The following is a 16,203-nucleotide window of genomic DNA, read 5'->3' as shown; positions in this document are numbered from 1 at the left end:
CTTCTGAGCAAGGAAACCGTAGTCAACCTATCTGTAGTTTAATGACATATCTATATGAAGCGTTACTTCACACAGCCTGAAAAAATCCCTTCATGTAACAGGGTAAGCCACCAACACTGGCTCTGCTAAACCTCTAGTTTAGAGGAGTTTCAGAATCATACGGCTCTATGAGAATTAATCTGTCATTACAAAATATAAAGCTGCCACTTTAGATGGATTAGCCGATCGTTCGGTGGGTAGCTATCTTACCTGCCTTTGCCATACACAGGAGCGCTTGCTCTACTGAGCGCTCCTGTATTCTCTTGAAAGAGCAGATGGTATACTCCTTTGGCAGCAGCCTATATCTGGAGAACAAAAGGATCGGTGGTCCGATATGGAACATGCAGGATACTTAACTTCCCCAACAATCATCTGTCCGAATCCCCCATACACTTTAGACTTTGGGGACCTACCCCATACACTCTAGCTTTTTTTTTATTGCAGCACTGGTGTGGTGCTCGTAATCTATGTTCCCTGCCCCTAGTCTTATACTTACCAACTGTCATCTTCATCTGTTCCCGATGCTGCTCCGATCGGTATCCAGCAGTTTATGACCTGACGGATCGCTGTCTGCTGGAGCGATCTGGAAGCCACAACTCAATGTAAGTCTATGAGAAACAGATTGAGGCCAGAACAAGGCAGTCATAGACTTACATTAAGAGCTTGTGAATAGTGATGATCGAGGGTGTTCTGTTAACCCTTTTGGCGAGCATGCTCGGGTGCTCACTGAGTATCTTCAGCGTGCTCGGATGTTATGTTTTAGTCACTCCGTGTGCATGATTTGTGACTGTTTGACAGCTTTAATACATGTGAGGAATGCCTAAGAAACAGGCATTCCTCACATGTATTAAAGCTGTCAAACAGTCATGAGGGACTAAAACATAACACCAGAGCACGCAGAAGATACTCGGAAAACACCCAAGCATGCTCGTAAATCTCGAGTAACACACATGCTCGCTCATCACTACTTGTGACTGTTACCACTGACTTCCGGTCAGTCAGAAGTTGCGATCACAAGATGGTATCACGGGACCAGAGAGATGGGCTGGAAACAGCTGGAGAGGATGGTAGGTAAGTATAAGATTAGGGGCAGGAAACTTAGATTAGTCGCACCACTCCAGTGCTACAATCAAAAAAAAACACTAGAATGGTACTGTAAGTGTACTAATATAAAATGTGTTCAAGTTTTCACCCATTGTTGAGTATATAATGTCTTAAAAGATGCAGAAAGGTTTTCTATTAACTTATTAATGATTTTGCATCCTCTAACATAATAATTAAATCTAGGAGGCTCTAGGAACAAGTTTTGGGGAATTTTTTGTATGCGAAATGGCACTATATTGCACATTCTTCCTCACCCAGTTATAAACATAAAATAACACAGTTTTTTTAAATTCACAAACTGAAGTTTATTCACTTTTTCTTAAACAGATTTGGGTACCCTGGTTGCTGTAATTGTGGGTAAAACCTTCAGCAGGCAGATGCATTGTATGGACATAGCCATGTGAACAGAGATGATTTTTGCGTTCACTCTTAACCACTTCGCGCCAGAGCCTGTTTTTGCCTTCGTGACCGGGCCAATTTTTTCAATTCTGACCACTGCCAGTTTATGAAGTAATTACCCTGAAACGCTTCAACGTATTCCCCTGATTCTGAGAATGTTTTTTCGTGACATATTGTACTTCATGATAGTGGTAAAATTTCTTCGATATCACTTGCGTTTATTTGTGAAAAAATCGGAAATTTGGCGAAAATTTTGAAAATTTTGCAATTTTCAAACTTTGAATTTTCATGCCCTTAAATCAGAGAGATATGTCACACAAAATAGTTAATAAATAACATTTCCCACATGTCTACTTTACATCAGCACAATTTTGGAACCCAATTTTTTTTTTGTTAGGGAGCTATAAGGGTTAAAAGTTGACCAGCGATTTCTCATTTTTCCAACAAAATTTACAAAAACATTTTTTTAGGGACCACATCATATTTGAAGTCACTTTGAGGGGTCTTTATGACAGAAAATACCCAAAAGTGACACCATTCTAAAAACTGCACCCCTCAAGGTGCTCAAAACCACATTCAAGAACTTTATTAACCCTTGGGCGCACGGCAGGGTTCGGAAGGGAAGGAGCGCCATTAGACTTTTTGAATGTAAAATTTGTCTGAATAATTAGCGGACGCCATGTTGCGTTTGGAGAGCTCCTGATGTGCCTAAACAGTGGAAACCCCCCACAAGTGACACCATTTTGGAAACTAGACCCCTTAGGGAACTTATCTAGATGTGTGGTGAGCACCTTGCACCCCCAGCTGCTTCACAGAAGTTTATAATATTGAGCCGTAAAAATAAAATTTTCACATTTTTCCCTCAAAAAATGTTTTTCATTCCCTAATTTTGTATTATCATAAGGGTAACAGGATAAATTGCACCATGAAATTTGTTGTGCAATTTCTCCTGAACACGCCGATACCCCATATGTGGAGGCAAATTACTGTTTGGGCACATGGCAGGGTTTGAGAGGGAAGGAGCGCCATTTGACTTTTTGAATGTAAAATTTGTTTGAATAATTAGCGGACGCCATGTCACATTTGGGGAGCCCCTAATGTGCCTAAACAGCGGAAACCCCCCACAAGTGCCACCATTTTGGAAACTAGACCCCTTAGGGAACTTATCTAGATGTGTGGTGAGCACCTTGCACCCCCAGCTGCTTCACAGAAGTTTATAATATTGAGCCGTAAAAATAAAATTTTCACATTTTTCCCATAAAAAATGTTTTTCATTCCCTAATTTTGCATTATCATAAGGGTAACAGGATAAATTGCACCATGAAATTTGTTGTACAATTTCTCCTGAGTACGCCGATACCCCATATGTGGGGGAAAACCACTGCTTTGGTGTACGGCAGGGTTCGGAAGAGAAAGAAGCGCTATGTTGGCTGGGATAGGCAGCAGACACCATGTCACATTTGAAGAGTCGCTGACATGCCAAAACAGCAGAAACCCCCACAAGTGACCCCATTTTGTAAACTACACCTCTCAAGGAATTCATCTAGGGAAGTAGTGAGCATTTTTTAATTTTTAAATTTATACCATTGGGCAGTGAAAAAAGCATAATTATATTTTTACCACAAAAAAATGTTTTACCCTCAGATTTTACATTTTCACACAGGGCAATGGGTAAAAATGGTGCCGAAATGTGTCACACAATTTCTTCTAAAAGTGTCAATACCCCATATGTGGCTGTATCGTACCACTTAGCCATACGGTGAGATTTGAGGGGGAAGGAGCGCTATTTGACAATTGGAGAACAAATTATTGTAGAATAGGCATTTGGATTTGGGAGCACAACATTTTCTGAATTTCTTTTGGGGGGCAAGGACCATTTTGCTTTTCCAGAGCCTTTCTGCTACCAGTAACTTGGAAGTCCCTTATATTTTTAACAGATGATGGACCTGAGTGGGGACTAGCTTTTTTTGAGGACTGAGTTGAAGCTTTTATTGGGAACATTTTACGTAACATTTATCCGGCGCTCTAGGCTGAGCACTTACATCGGGGTTTCCATCTAATTTTCCAAGTGATGTAATTCAGATGAAACCCCTGCAAGATCCATTCACTGTAATGAGGCAGCAGAGTTACTCTGGACTCCGTCTGGCCTCTGTTTAGTGGTGTCCTTTTTTTCAGAAGTGCACAAAACTGTGGCCAACCGCACTTTTATGCACGCCTAAAACAAATGACACCTTGGGATCCCAGGCTAGACGGCATCCACAGTGGCCTATATCTGCCTCATTACAGGGAATCTTCCATCATGGGTTCTGGCTGAATCACGTATTTCAGAGATTTACACAGAAACTCTGGTGTAAGTGCTCAGCGCAGAGCGCAGGATAAATGTGAGCAGAGCCTTACTGGGATCTTTGGGAGACATAATAAACAAATCAGTAGCAGGTGAATAATATTTGTTTTATTTATTTTTTATGCCGTTCCTAGTGTGATATAACTGATTAGATTACTTTATTCTTCGGGTCGGTGCGATTACAGAGATACCAGATTTATATCGGGTTTTTATGACTGACAGCTGTCACACACTAAAATACGCTTTTTTTGCAAAATCTAGTTTTTGCATCACCATATTTTGAGAGCTATAATTTTTCAATATTTCGGCCGATAGAGTCATGTGACGGCTTGTTTTTTGCGGGACGAGTTGAAATTTTTATTGGAACCATTTTTGGGCACGTGACATTTTTTGATCGCTTTCTATTCCGTTTTTTGGGAGGTAAAGTTAACAAAAACAAACACTTCAGGAATTGTTTTTTGAGGTTTTTTTTATGCCGTTCTGCGTGTGGTAAAAGTGATCAGGCAGCGTTATTCTTCGGGTCAGTACGTTTACAGCGATACTACACTTACTGTATTTTTTTTATGTTTTGGCGCTTTTACACAATAAAACAATTTTATAGAAAAAAAAATATTTTTATTGCATTGCTTTATTCTGAGCGCTATAACTTTTTTATTTTTTGGCTGATGGAGCTGTATGGCAGCTTTTTTTTGCGGAACAAGATGACGTTTTCAGTGGTACCATTTTTATTTCTATTCTGCTTTTTGATCGCATTTTTTTCCACTTTTTGTTTGGCGATATGATGAAAAAGCATATTTTTTTGCTCCGTTTTTTATTTATTTTTATTACGGTGTGCACAGAAGGAGTTAATTAGTCTGACAGTTTTATAGCTCGGGTTGTTTCGGACGCGGCGATAACAAATATGTGTACTTTTTTTGGTTTTGTAATAATTTACGGATTTATTGGTTTAATATTTTATTTATTTATTTTTATTTATTTTGTGATTTTTTTTTTTAATAGTTTAAAAACTTTTTTTTTACTTTTTTTTACATTTTTACTTAGTCCCTGTATGGGACATTAATTTTTATTTTTCTGATCACTGATCTCATGTAATGTAATACACATATATTACATTATATGAGATCTTCACTGACTGTTTCAGTCAGAGTCTCCTGTCTGGTATCAGCTACATACAGGCTGAAGCCAGACAGGAAGGACACCATATATGGCAGAGCTGGAGGCGGTCATGTGACCTCCAGCTGCCATAGCAACCCCAGGTCCTCAAACGAAACGGAGGTCTTCGGAGGTAAGTAAGACGATCCCCTCTCTTCCTGCTGTCTCCTATATGCCGCGATCACTATAGATCACAGCATATAGCAGACAGCAAAGGGTTAACATCACTGGGACCTGATCTAATCAGGTCCCGATGATGTACCCTGTCAGAGCTAACGCTCTGCACCGGAATCGCAGTGCTTGCAGGACCCTGGGGGTCCTGAGCACTGCGAGACCACCCACCGTTTTTAAACGTCGGCACTGCACAGAGCCCGGCAAGCGCCGACATTTATCTACAGTGGGCGGTCGGGAACCGGTTAAAATAAATTAGAATGATGTGATCATTAGCGCCATTATGAACATATTTATAAATAAAAATATGATTTCACTCCGAAATCGGACATCAGTATGGCATCTGATTTTTACGGATACATTACAATTCTGCAGCATAGGAATCTGTATATCGCTCACACTGGCATATAAATAATACTAATAATATAAATAATAATGGCTGAGAAATAAATAGGCAGATCTCCACCGCCTCATTGAATAACATTGGTCCGAGTGCAATCTGATTTTTTTATCAGATTGCACTCATGTGATTTATACACAAGTGTGAGCGAGCCCTTCAGCAAAATGGACATGTTCCTCTATAACAATTGCAGAGTGGTAGTAGGTATGCAATTAAGATGCATGTATATAAAACTATTTGTTCTATGTCCAAGGAAGAAATAAAACAAATTATTTATTTTTATTTTTTTAACCTCTCCTTCATATTGCTTGGCGTGAAGGAATATTGGGGGAAGGATCTGATACTGATATATTAGCTGCTAGAATTAGTTTTTTTGTAGCTTAGAAATATATCTATATACACATATACTGAATGTGTTTAACAGCCTTTGAGAATGTTTTCCCCGGCAGTCATCTACTGACTGAATTACGTCACAGGCAAATTAATTTGGCAAGGCTAGCATTTCCCATTGAGGTGGCAGAGACAGATTACACCTGGGGTGAAGAAAAGTCTCTGAAACAGACTCGTAAAACATTTGAAGCCTAAAATTAAGTCTTTCTTCACCTTTGAATTAAGGACATTACCAGAGATGTAACAGCATCTGCCTTTCCACAACACAGATAAGAAACAAGTAGTCCAGTTTATGGAATCTACCACCCTGGTTGTGTCTCACTGCCAGAAAATGAATCACATTAAAGGACCATTTTATGTTCATCTAACAAACTAGTTAAAGTGGATTTCAAAGATTTCAAATTTTTTAGTTAAAACAGTAAATTCACTAACAAATTCCAACTCACCCATATGCACTAATTACAAATTTGGCCTCTGCACCATTGCTGGAAACTATCGGGGAACATGAATACAATGAGGCAACACGTGTTATGATGTCATTATGGGTAGCCAGATGACAAAATAATGTCTCTAGTACTGTACATGTACATTCATTGTGCTATCGGATGAGTGCAAGATGTGACATTGCATTGTTATGGTGTTAAAGGTGTTTTAGAGTAGCCCAGCTCTCGTAAAATAATGTCATATTAATATGTCCATTTTATCATTTTAGTAAGACTTTAAGTAAGACTGCCACAGTACATATACTAAGCATGAAACTTTCTAAGAACTGAAACTGCAGAAAAGGTAAAGACACCCATTCATGAAGACCAGCGTTTTTCTCACACGCCTCTTCATTAATCTGGAGCGTCTGACAAGTGGCGTGTGACTCCATATCCCATGCCAGAAATTTCACTCCAGTTAGAGTCTGTAGTGAGAATTTTGGAGTAGGAAATGCCACAGCTTGTCATGAATTATCAAAGCTGTGACATCATGGTCCAGCCGTGCCCCAGTTCCACCCATTTTGGTGGAGCAGGGAAAAACTGGTATGAAAATGCCAAAAATTGCAAAATTTTGTCGCAAATCCAAGTTGAACCAATATTTTGTAACTTTTAAAATCTTTTACACAACTTTTTCACTTGTGAATTAAATCAGAATTCTGGTGTAAAACTGGTTGAATTGCTGTAAAGTTTTTGTGCAACTTGAAGGTTCACAATAATTTAACAACTTTTGGAATTTTTATGCCAGTTCCAGCCAGCTCCGCTAACTTTTAAAAAAGTGGGGAGAGTGTGGGCTGCGTGGGGCATAGCCAAGCACACCCAATAAAATGCATCATAATTTATCACAAAGGTGTTGTAAATTATAACAAAAATGTACTTAAGTCCCTGATTGCCATACATTTCTAGTGGTGGTGCACAGAAAGATGAGCCAAATTCAGAAGCACAAGTCTTCTAATGAGTTTGGTGCATCTTACTCCATACATTACTACATTAAGACTGGTGTGCAAAATGCCAGTTTAAACGAATCAGGGCCTAAGAGTCTTCTAATTGTTAAGCAAGTGTAGAACTGACCCTGAAGAATATGGCAATGTACTCCGACAATGATAACAGCTGCTACTCTCCCGCTTTTCTTTTAACATTTTTCTTTAATATATCCTGGGATCCCAATATATGAAATAATAAAAGAGTATGAAGTTTTCATGAGTGCACTGTTACTGTAAGGTGCCACCAGTACTACATATGTGTACACTGACTCCCATGCAGTAGACACAGAAGAAGGGCATGTGAGCATATTTGACCTACTGGCATAGATGCATGGCTTGCAAATTCAATTTGCTGTTTCCAAAAAAGATACATGACTTTTACTCTCTGTCTATATTTTTATATCCAACAGTAATCCTATTCGAAACAATCTTTCAAGTTTCCTCCATTAATAATGATGTTAACACCCTGTAAAACACTGTGAGAATTTTCTATTTGGTATTAGGGTAGGTTTCCACATGGCACAGATCACTAGAGACAGACTAAAGCCAGACTTGGCTGATATCCCAGAGTATTGGAAATGCGTAACTCTGCTTTTCTAAGGCAACTGAAGTTACAGTACCAACAGGGCCCTGCCCGTTCCATGATGAGCACTAACATTGGCTGCATTCAATCTGATTTACAACTCCATGAAAAGATGATTGATAATAACGGGACCGTTAATTAAATGATTAAGGACCAGGTAATATGTAGTAGCAAAACGGATCATCACCTCAAGCCAAAGACATTACAATTACATATTGGGCTGCCTCGAAACATATTAGGCTGGGTTCACAAAGCATTTGTCACTACGTTCAGTAGCTCCATTGAGATTTATGTCCGACAAAGTCTTGTTGCACACCTCCAATAGGTGTATTCAGTTGAAAATGATACACGACAGAGAACACAGTGACTCCGTCTACATCATTATAAGCAATGGCCCCATTGGTGCATAAGCCTGAATCTTGTTTTGCGGGGTCTCGAAGGTAAGCCCCAACTTGAGCCACTGAGCATACTGGCAAACGCAATCTGAACCCAGTCTTACTGTTTCATTGTAAGAAATGTGCCTTGTTTGCACTACATAAGGGGGCATTTCATTTGTCTGTCATTATTAAAGGAAACCTATCACTTGATTCTTGCAGTCCAAACCATGGGCAACATGAATTGGAGCCTGCTCGCACAATTGCAGCCAGGTATGTTTAAGTGTGAGACGTGACTAGTCCAGTGCTGCCCTAAGGCCACGGCCCCACTATAAGTATTTGGTCAGTATTCGGTCAGTATTTTTTCTCAGAAGTGGGAGACAAAACCAGGTGAAGAACAATCAGAGAAAAGGTATAATAGAAACAAGTCACCAATTCTGCATTTATCACCCACTCCTGGTTTTGGCTCCCACTCCTGAGAAAAAATACTGACCGAATACTGACCAAATACTGATAGTGGGGCCGTGGCCTTAGGCAGCTTCTCTACGCTCCTCTCCAATTAATTGACTGGTCTCTTCCATGTCTGTAACTAGGAAGACACCTGTAAATCACCATGAGCGGTAGAGGGAAAAGCAGAGCAAGGCCCAGGACTAGCCATGTCTACTCCCCTGCCGGCTATTCAAACTATGTTTTGGTTGAAGGCAAAAAAAATATGAAACTGAATTTTGACCTTCTTTGCGGAGGTGTCTGTCTTTTTAATAAGACAAAATAGCATAGTTTATTACGCTATTCCATTTTTATTACACGAGTCAGGACATGTGGCATCACCTTTGTCCAAGTGAACAATGATTATGATAGTAATCTATGTACTACCCCTTCCTATTACTTACTCTTGGTTATGTGTATTACAGCACAAAATTGTCAACCTGACATTATAATTTGTTAATCTGGTAATTTATAAATAATTGGAAATATAAAATCAGTTTGCAAGTAGATATATATTTTAAATACAACCTGTGCAGCTGCATAAGGTCCCACCACCACCATCTTCATCAAAGCAGCTAGAAGGTTAATGCTGTCCATTTGTCCCTGTTCACATAACTTTAAAGGGTTAATCCCAAAAACACAAATTATCCTAATGTTTTTCTATGGGATTAATGGAGCGCTACACTCAGCAGTCCGATAGGCAATAAATGGAGTGAAGTCCATGCATGCGCACCTAAATTCGAAACCGCACTGCAGTTCCCTGTTCTAGGGGATCTAAAGCCACAGAGCTCAGGATCACTGGGAGTCCCAGGGGTAGAAACCCCCAATGATTAGAAAAGTTATCTATATCCAATGGAATGGGAATAACTTGATTTTTTGGGAATAATCCTTTAAGACTACAACATATCCCTCTGTAAAGACAAAGAGTTGGATATAGAAGGATACATCGCCAACAGATATTCTATACATAGCTATAAATATTCTATAGATGTACTGTACTACTATAAAAGATTTTACAAGTGGATGTTTTCCTTCCTTATCACAATTATTGTCATTATGATCAATTATCAATAATATCAATATTATCATTTATCATTTTTATTACCGATTATTATTTAATGTATGGTTTCTATGCAAATAATCAAGTATATGTTATTTATCTGAAATATTATATATCCTGAGTTCCTTCGGTTTTGGGTAAGCTAAGGCAATCTCCTACTGTTTTATAGAAAGGAACTTAAAAACAAAGCCCGCTTTATTTAATGAGCACATGCATAATGAAAATTAATGGCGGTGTTCCATGCGGTGTCATATGTACCAACCAGCAGGTATTGTTGAATGAGTCCTCTGGGCAATGGTGATGACAGTAACATGACAGTATCTTCTGTGCTGGGGCAGGTGCTGTGCTCTCCGTGTCTTCCTTCCTGCTGTCCACGTTGAGCTTTGCCGAGCTCCTCAGGAGCATATTATCAAGAAGATTTGCTGAAAGGGAAATGGATAAATTATATGATCTGGGCATAAGGCCAGGCTCCGGATATATTTAAATATCCCCAAAAAGAAAGCGAATAATTTCACAGTAGGTTAAACTTTGGATTTCCATGAAGAAACCAGCAAGCTTCTAAAGATTACCAGATGAACGTCCAACGCTATAAATCTTCGGAGACGTGCAGCGACACTTTCACTGGTTCACTGTTAGCAGCAGTAGAATAAATGATAATATTAAAGGAACACCCACGATCCAATGGATATAATAATGCTTACATACAAGGGCACCGACAAATATCTAATAACAACAATGTAGAATAATGGTGTCAAAATCTAATACTTAAACATGATGAAGCTCTGTGAAGACACTAATGAGCTTATTAATGGATAGCTGAGAGGACACAGCTTTGAATTACAAAACATTCTTGACAGCCGAAGAATTTCAGCTCAACTGGTGTGACTTCCACCTGCTGCAGACGAGTCCCATCAATGAATACAAAAAGCAGTTGAACACTTGTGACATAGCATTCACATCATGAAAAGAACACTTCGGGACACGCAGTGTTCTACCTAGGGAAGGGCCTAACGGGGCATGGCAAGACCTCTATTTTTGGTGTTCTTTGATCTCCCACTTAGGAACTGCACAGATTTTAAGGAGTGCTCCTTTAACTTCAGTGCATGTGATCCTAGCGCACTTATTAACATGAGGAGCCTATGTTAAAAAATGAAAAACACATTATTTAATAATGAAATAAGTTCTTTATCTCCTAGAATCTGCTTCTAATAATGGCCTTGTTCCAGGGAAAATATTCTACAGATGAATGCACAGTATCAGATGTTTTATTTGACAAAAGCTTACGCACTACTATTCATATTTTAAGTGATAAAACAACCATATAACATGAGATATGTCATCATGAATTCATACGATTTCATTGACAACGTTAACATTTGTGTACAGAATCTCCAAAGGTGATCATACATAGAGGACCAAGTTCGTTCTAACCCACAAATTTTAGCAGGACACGACAACCATCTAATATGTATGAGATATTCTGATGTTTATATGCAGAACGCCCAATTCTTTGTCTCTAAATGTGATAAGCTACTGCCAGAGGTGTTTGGCAGATACAAAAGCTGAGAAAGCACATGAGATAGCTGCATTCGGCAGACAGCAATCTCTCCTGACCTCCCCCCATACACAAGAGCACGGGGCCGAGCATTCATGTGTTTGCAATGGGTAAAGAGGAGAAAGCCAGTGGCAGAAACCTGAAACAGAGGCTCATCTTCCCTAAAATTAAAAATATTGGGTGTTCAAATTCCAACTGCTTAATATTTTTTACCTCGGCATCATCGAGGAGAGTAGGAATGCCCTCATACACATCAGATGGTCGAAATTGGTCGGGTGAGCCGACTTTTATCTCATGTGTATGGAGGGGTTCACTCTCCCCTCCCTATTCACAACACATGTACATTTGGCCAAACTAAGGAGATCAGTAGGAATATCTGTTGGTGAAGGAGCGTTCGGCAGACAGCCATCTAACGGTTTGTAAGTGTGCCATTGACAACTTTACGGACTGGCGAATTAAAATGGGGGGGGGGCGAGACAGTGAGGCATTTGTAAATTGTGGAGAAGGCAGAGAATATAATTTGCAGTACACTTCAGAACACATGAGGAACTTACAGTAAGTGTGAAAAGGAAACATAGGTGTGAAGAGGAAGCCATAAAACAATTAAAGAGTCACTTAGACTGTAAGTGGGTGTAGAATGTGAACGTCTGCAGCACACCCACCACCAACCATCCATTGGATTGCATGACGTTTTTGACTCCAGTGTGTTGCTCATTCTCATGACTGTAAAGTAATTATCCTTAGTTCATTGTCTACTTGTCAATATAACATGGCCATTATTCCAGCCATATATTACACTTAACCAGTAGCTTCAGTAAAAACATGAGCCGTAAACCATGAAAACTCTTTTTTTTTTTAAATAGAGGGTGTTCATGTCTGTCTTTGCATAAAAAGAATTAACACTGGTTTGTGATACTCTTGAAATGTGGCCTGTATAAATGAACAGGAACAGATGTTGTGTTTCTGGGTCAGTGGAACATACCCTTTTAGAATAAGTTCTCTTTCAGCAAGCAGTCACAAAGCTGGTTTTGTAATGATACAACATTGTTATTCATGGATAGAGAACGAACTTTTTCAATAAGTTCCAGCCAAAGATTTTCAGACATCTGGCTCATAGGGTGGCACAGTTAAATAACAACATTAATAGTAATATGGACCAAAAACCATAGGTCTGTGTTTTCTTATGACATTATGGGCTTTGGATGAAATGTAATGTTATCCAGTCTCTCCGCCAGCTTTTGGGAAGAGAAGTGATAGATCACAGTCTTGTGTCTAGCAGAAATATCGGAAATGAGACAATTGGAAAAAAAACAGTGAATGTAATAAAAAGACATCTATCTAAAAGTACACTGGGTATCATTCAGAACATTAGTTTTTCATTAGATCTGTGGGAAGTCACATGTGCACAGTGTCTTAGTAAGGTGCCTGCAGCGTCAAAAGGCATGAGGGAAACATGGGAAAATTAAGGAACAATTGCTATTTGATGCCAAAGATGAATACTAAAAAGTTCTGCCTTGTTTTGTGTATTCTTAAAAAAAAAGATATATGTGTATATACACTGCTCAAAAAAATAAAGGGAACGCTTAAACAACAGAATATAACTGCAAGTACATCAAACTTCTGTGAAATCAAACTATCCACTTAGGAAGCAACACTGATTGACAATCAATTTCACATGATGGTTGTGCAAATGGAATAGACAATAGATGGAAATTATTGGCAATTATCAAGACACACTCAATAAAGGAGTGTTTCTGCAGGTGGGGACCACATCCCAACACCGTGCAGGACGCTTGGCATTTGCCACAGAACACCAGGATTGGCAAAGTCGCCACTGGCGCCCTGTGCTCTTCACAGATGAAAGCAGGTTCACACTGAGCACATGTGACAGACGTGACAGAGTCTGAAGACGCCGTGGAGAGCGGTCTGCTGCCTACAACATCCTTCTGCATGGCCGGTTTGGCAGTGGGTCAGTAATGGTGTGGGGTGGCATTTCTTTGGAGGGCCGCACAGCCCTCCATGTGCTCGCCAGAGGTAACCTGACTGCCATTAGGTACCAAGATGAGATCCTGAGACCCCTTGTGAGACCATATGTTGGTGCGGTTGACCCTGGGTTCCTCCTAATGCAGGACAATGCCAGACCTTATGTGGCTGGAATGTGTCAGCAGTTCCTGCAAGATGAAGGCATTGAAGCTATGGACTGGCCCGCCCGTTCCCCAGACCTGAATCCGATTGAGCACATCTGGGATATCATGTCTCACTCCATCCACCAACGTCACGTTGCACCACAGACTGTCCAGGAGTTGGCGGATGCTTTAGTCCAGGTCTGGGAGGAGATCCCACAGGAGACCATCCGCAACCTCATCAGGAGCATGCCCAGGCATTGTAGGGAGGTCATACAGGCACGTGGAGACCACACACAATACTGAGCCTCATTTTGACTTGTTTTAAGGACATTACATCAAAGTTGGATCAGCATGTAGTGTGTTTTCCACATTAATTTTAGGGGTGACTCCAAATCCAGGCCTCCATTGGTTAATAAATTTGATTTCCATTTATGATTTTTCTGTGATTTTGTTGTCAGCACATTCAACTTTGTACAGAACAAAGTATTCAATGAGAATATTTCATTCATTCAGATCTAGGATGTGTTATTTGAGTGTTCCTTTATTTTTTTGAGCAGTATATATATATGTGGCACCCCAGGGGTCTGGTTACCACAGTAATAGAAATATTACGTCTGAGAGCGAGTGGGAGGTTTCTCTGGTCAGGAGCCCTAAGCATGCAACACCGCCCGCCCAGACCTGGGAGGGGAGGAATCTGCCCTTATAAACTGGGTCTGGGGCAGGATTAGGAGAGAGAGTCCCAGACAGAGACGCAGTCTGGTCTGGAGGACAGCAGACACAGGGAAAGGAAGAACCAGGAGCTCTGTAGGAGCAGGAATGAGAGCCAGGGGCTGGAAGCCAGATAGCTCGCCCTGGCTGGAGACACTAATACTGGACACGGAGTCCGAAGCTGTGGAGACATCCAGGTCCAGCAGCAGAATCCAACCGGCAGGGGATTCCAGGTCCTCTGGCCATAGAAGCCCGGAGGCACGGTCACAAGCAAGGGACCAGCACCGCCGTCGTGGAGCGGAGGCTAACAGAAGGCCCCAAGTCACCGGCCATACGGGTGAGCACCACACGGTATACTCAGGGACGTGGGCTACTTCTACCCGCATACAGCAAGGTAGCCAGGAAAGAGTGCAGATAGACGGGGAGGCCTACAACTCCACCTGGCCAGGGGAGATCCTACTTGCTCACAGACTGACCAGGCCCCTACTGCTAACCAGTACTTCCGGGAGGGTCTGCCTTATAACACCAGTAAAGACCCTGAACTGCACTGCACGGACTCTGAGTTATTCCTGCTGCGCTCATGCACCATCACTCCCATCATCCACACTAACTGCCCTGAGGCTGTACTCCTCCCGTGGGGAGTCATCCCATTCTTAGCTGCACACATAACACCGGCCTCAGCGGTCTGCCTTGCAGCGGCGGTCCCCACTGACCGCAATCCACGGGTGGCGTAGTCGGACTATCATCATACCAATAACCCTGCCTCTGATTTGACCACCCTAGGCACGGACCGGGTCATCGCCACGAGGACTACAACCCCCAGCATTCATCCTAAAAGGGCCCGCTTCCGGGTTCCCCACAGGCCCAGGGGGCGCATCATATACATACAGTTGAAACCAGAAGTTACATGCACTATATAAAAAGACACATATTCATGTTTTTCTCAATATCTGACATGAAATCAGAATAAACCTTTCCAGTTTTAGGTCAATTATGATTACCATCATTTTTAATATTTGCCAAATGCCAGAATAATGAGCGAGAATGTTTTAAGGCATTTTTATTACTTACTGCAAAGTCAAAAGTTTCCATACATTTCATTAGTATTTGGTACCATTGCCCTTAAACTGAATGACTTGGGTCAAACGTTTGGGATATCCTTCCACAAGCTTCTCACAATAGTTGGTCGGAATTTGGGCCCATTCCTCCTGACAAAACTGGTGTAACTGATCCAGGTTTGTAGGTCGCCTTGCTCACAACTGCCTTTTCAGCTTTGCCCATAAATTTTCAAGAGGATTGAAATCAGGGCTTTGTGATGGCCACTCCCAAACATTGACTTTGGTATCCTTAAGCTACTTTGTTACCATTTTGGCAGTATGCTTCGGGTCATTGTCCATTTGGAAGACCCATTTCCGCCCAAGCTTTAACTTCCTGGCTGATGTCTTGAGATGTTGCTTCAGTATTGCCACATAATCTTCTTTTCTCATGATGCCATCTATTTTGTGAAATGCATCAGTCCCTCCTGTAGCAAAACAACCCCACAACATGATGCTGCCACCCCCGTGTTACACAGTTGGAATGGTGTTCTTAGGCTTCCAAGCTTCTCTCTTTTTCCTCCAAACGTAATGATGGTCATTATGCCCAAAAAGTTAAATTTTAGTTTCAGACCACAGGACATGTCTCCAAAAACTAAGGTTCCTATGTGAATTTACAAACATTAATCTGTTTTTTTTATGTTGCTTCTGGAGTAATGACTTCTTCCTGGCAGAGTGGCCTTTCAGCCCATGTTGATACAGTACTCGTTTCACTGTGGATATTGACACAATCTTACCAGCTTCCGCCATCATCTT

At 40.9% G+C, this 16,203-nt stretch overlaps 1 protein-coding gene across 9 annotated transcripts in view; it reads right to left on the bottom strand.

Annotated features, from left to right (window-relative positions):
• Positions 1 to 16,203, bottom strand: part of BMPR1B (bone morphogenetic protein receptor type 1B) — a 671,971-nt gene that overhangs the window by 56,739 nt on the left and 599,029 nt on the right. For all 9 annotated transcript variants that reach the window (XM_073638285.1, XM_073638321.1, XM_073638268.1 and 6 more), the window contains one exon: positions 10,227 to 10,386. In XM_073638285.1, the coding sequence (XP_073494386.1) occupies positions 10,227 to 10,386 (160 nt within the window). The remainder of the gene's footprint in view (positions 1 to 10,226; positions 10,387 to 16,203) is intronic.

This window comes from Phyllobates terribilis, unplaced genomic scaffold, assembly GCF_046119375.1.
Source record: "Phyllobates terribilis strain yellow unplaced genomic scaffold, ASM4611937v1 Scaffold_1__5_contigs__length_1240528914, whole genome shotgun sequence".
Taxonomy (NCBI): Eukaryota; Metazoa; Chordata; class Amphibia; order Anura; family Dendrobatidae; genus Phyllobates; species Phyllobates terribilis.
Note: the sequence above shows the minus strand (reverse complement) of the source record. Positions and strands in the feature narration are given on the sequence as shown.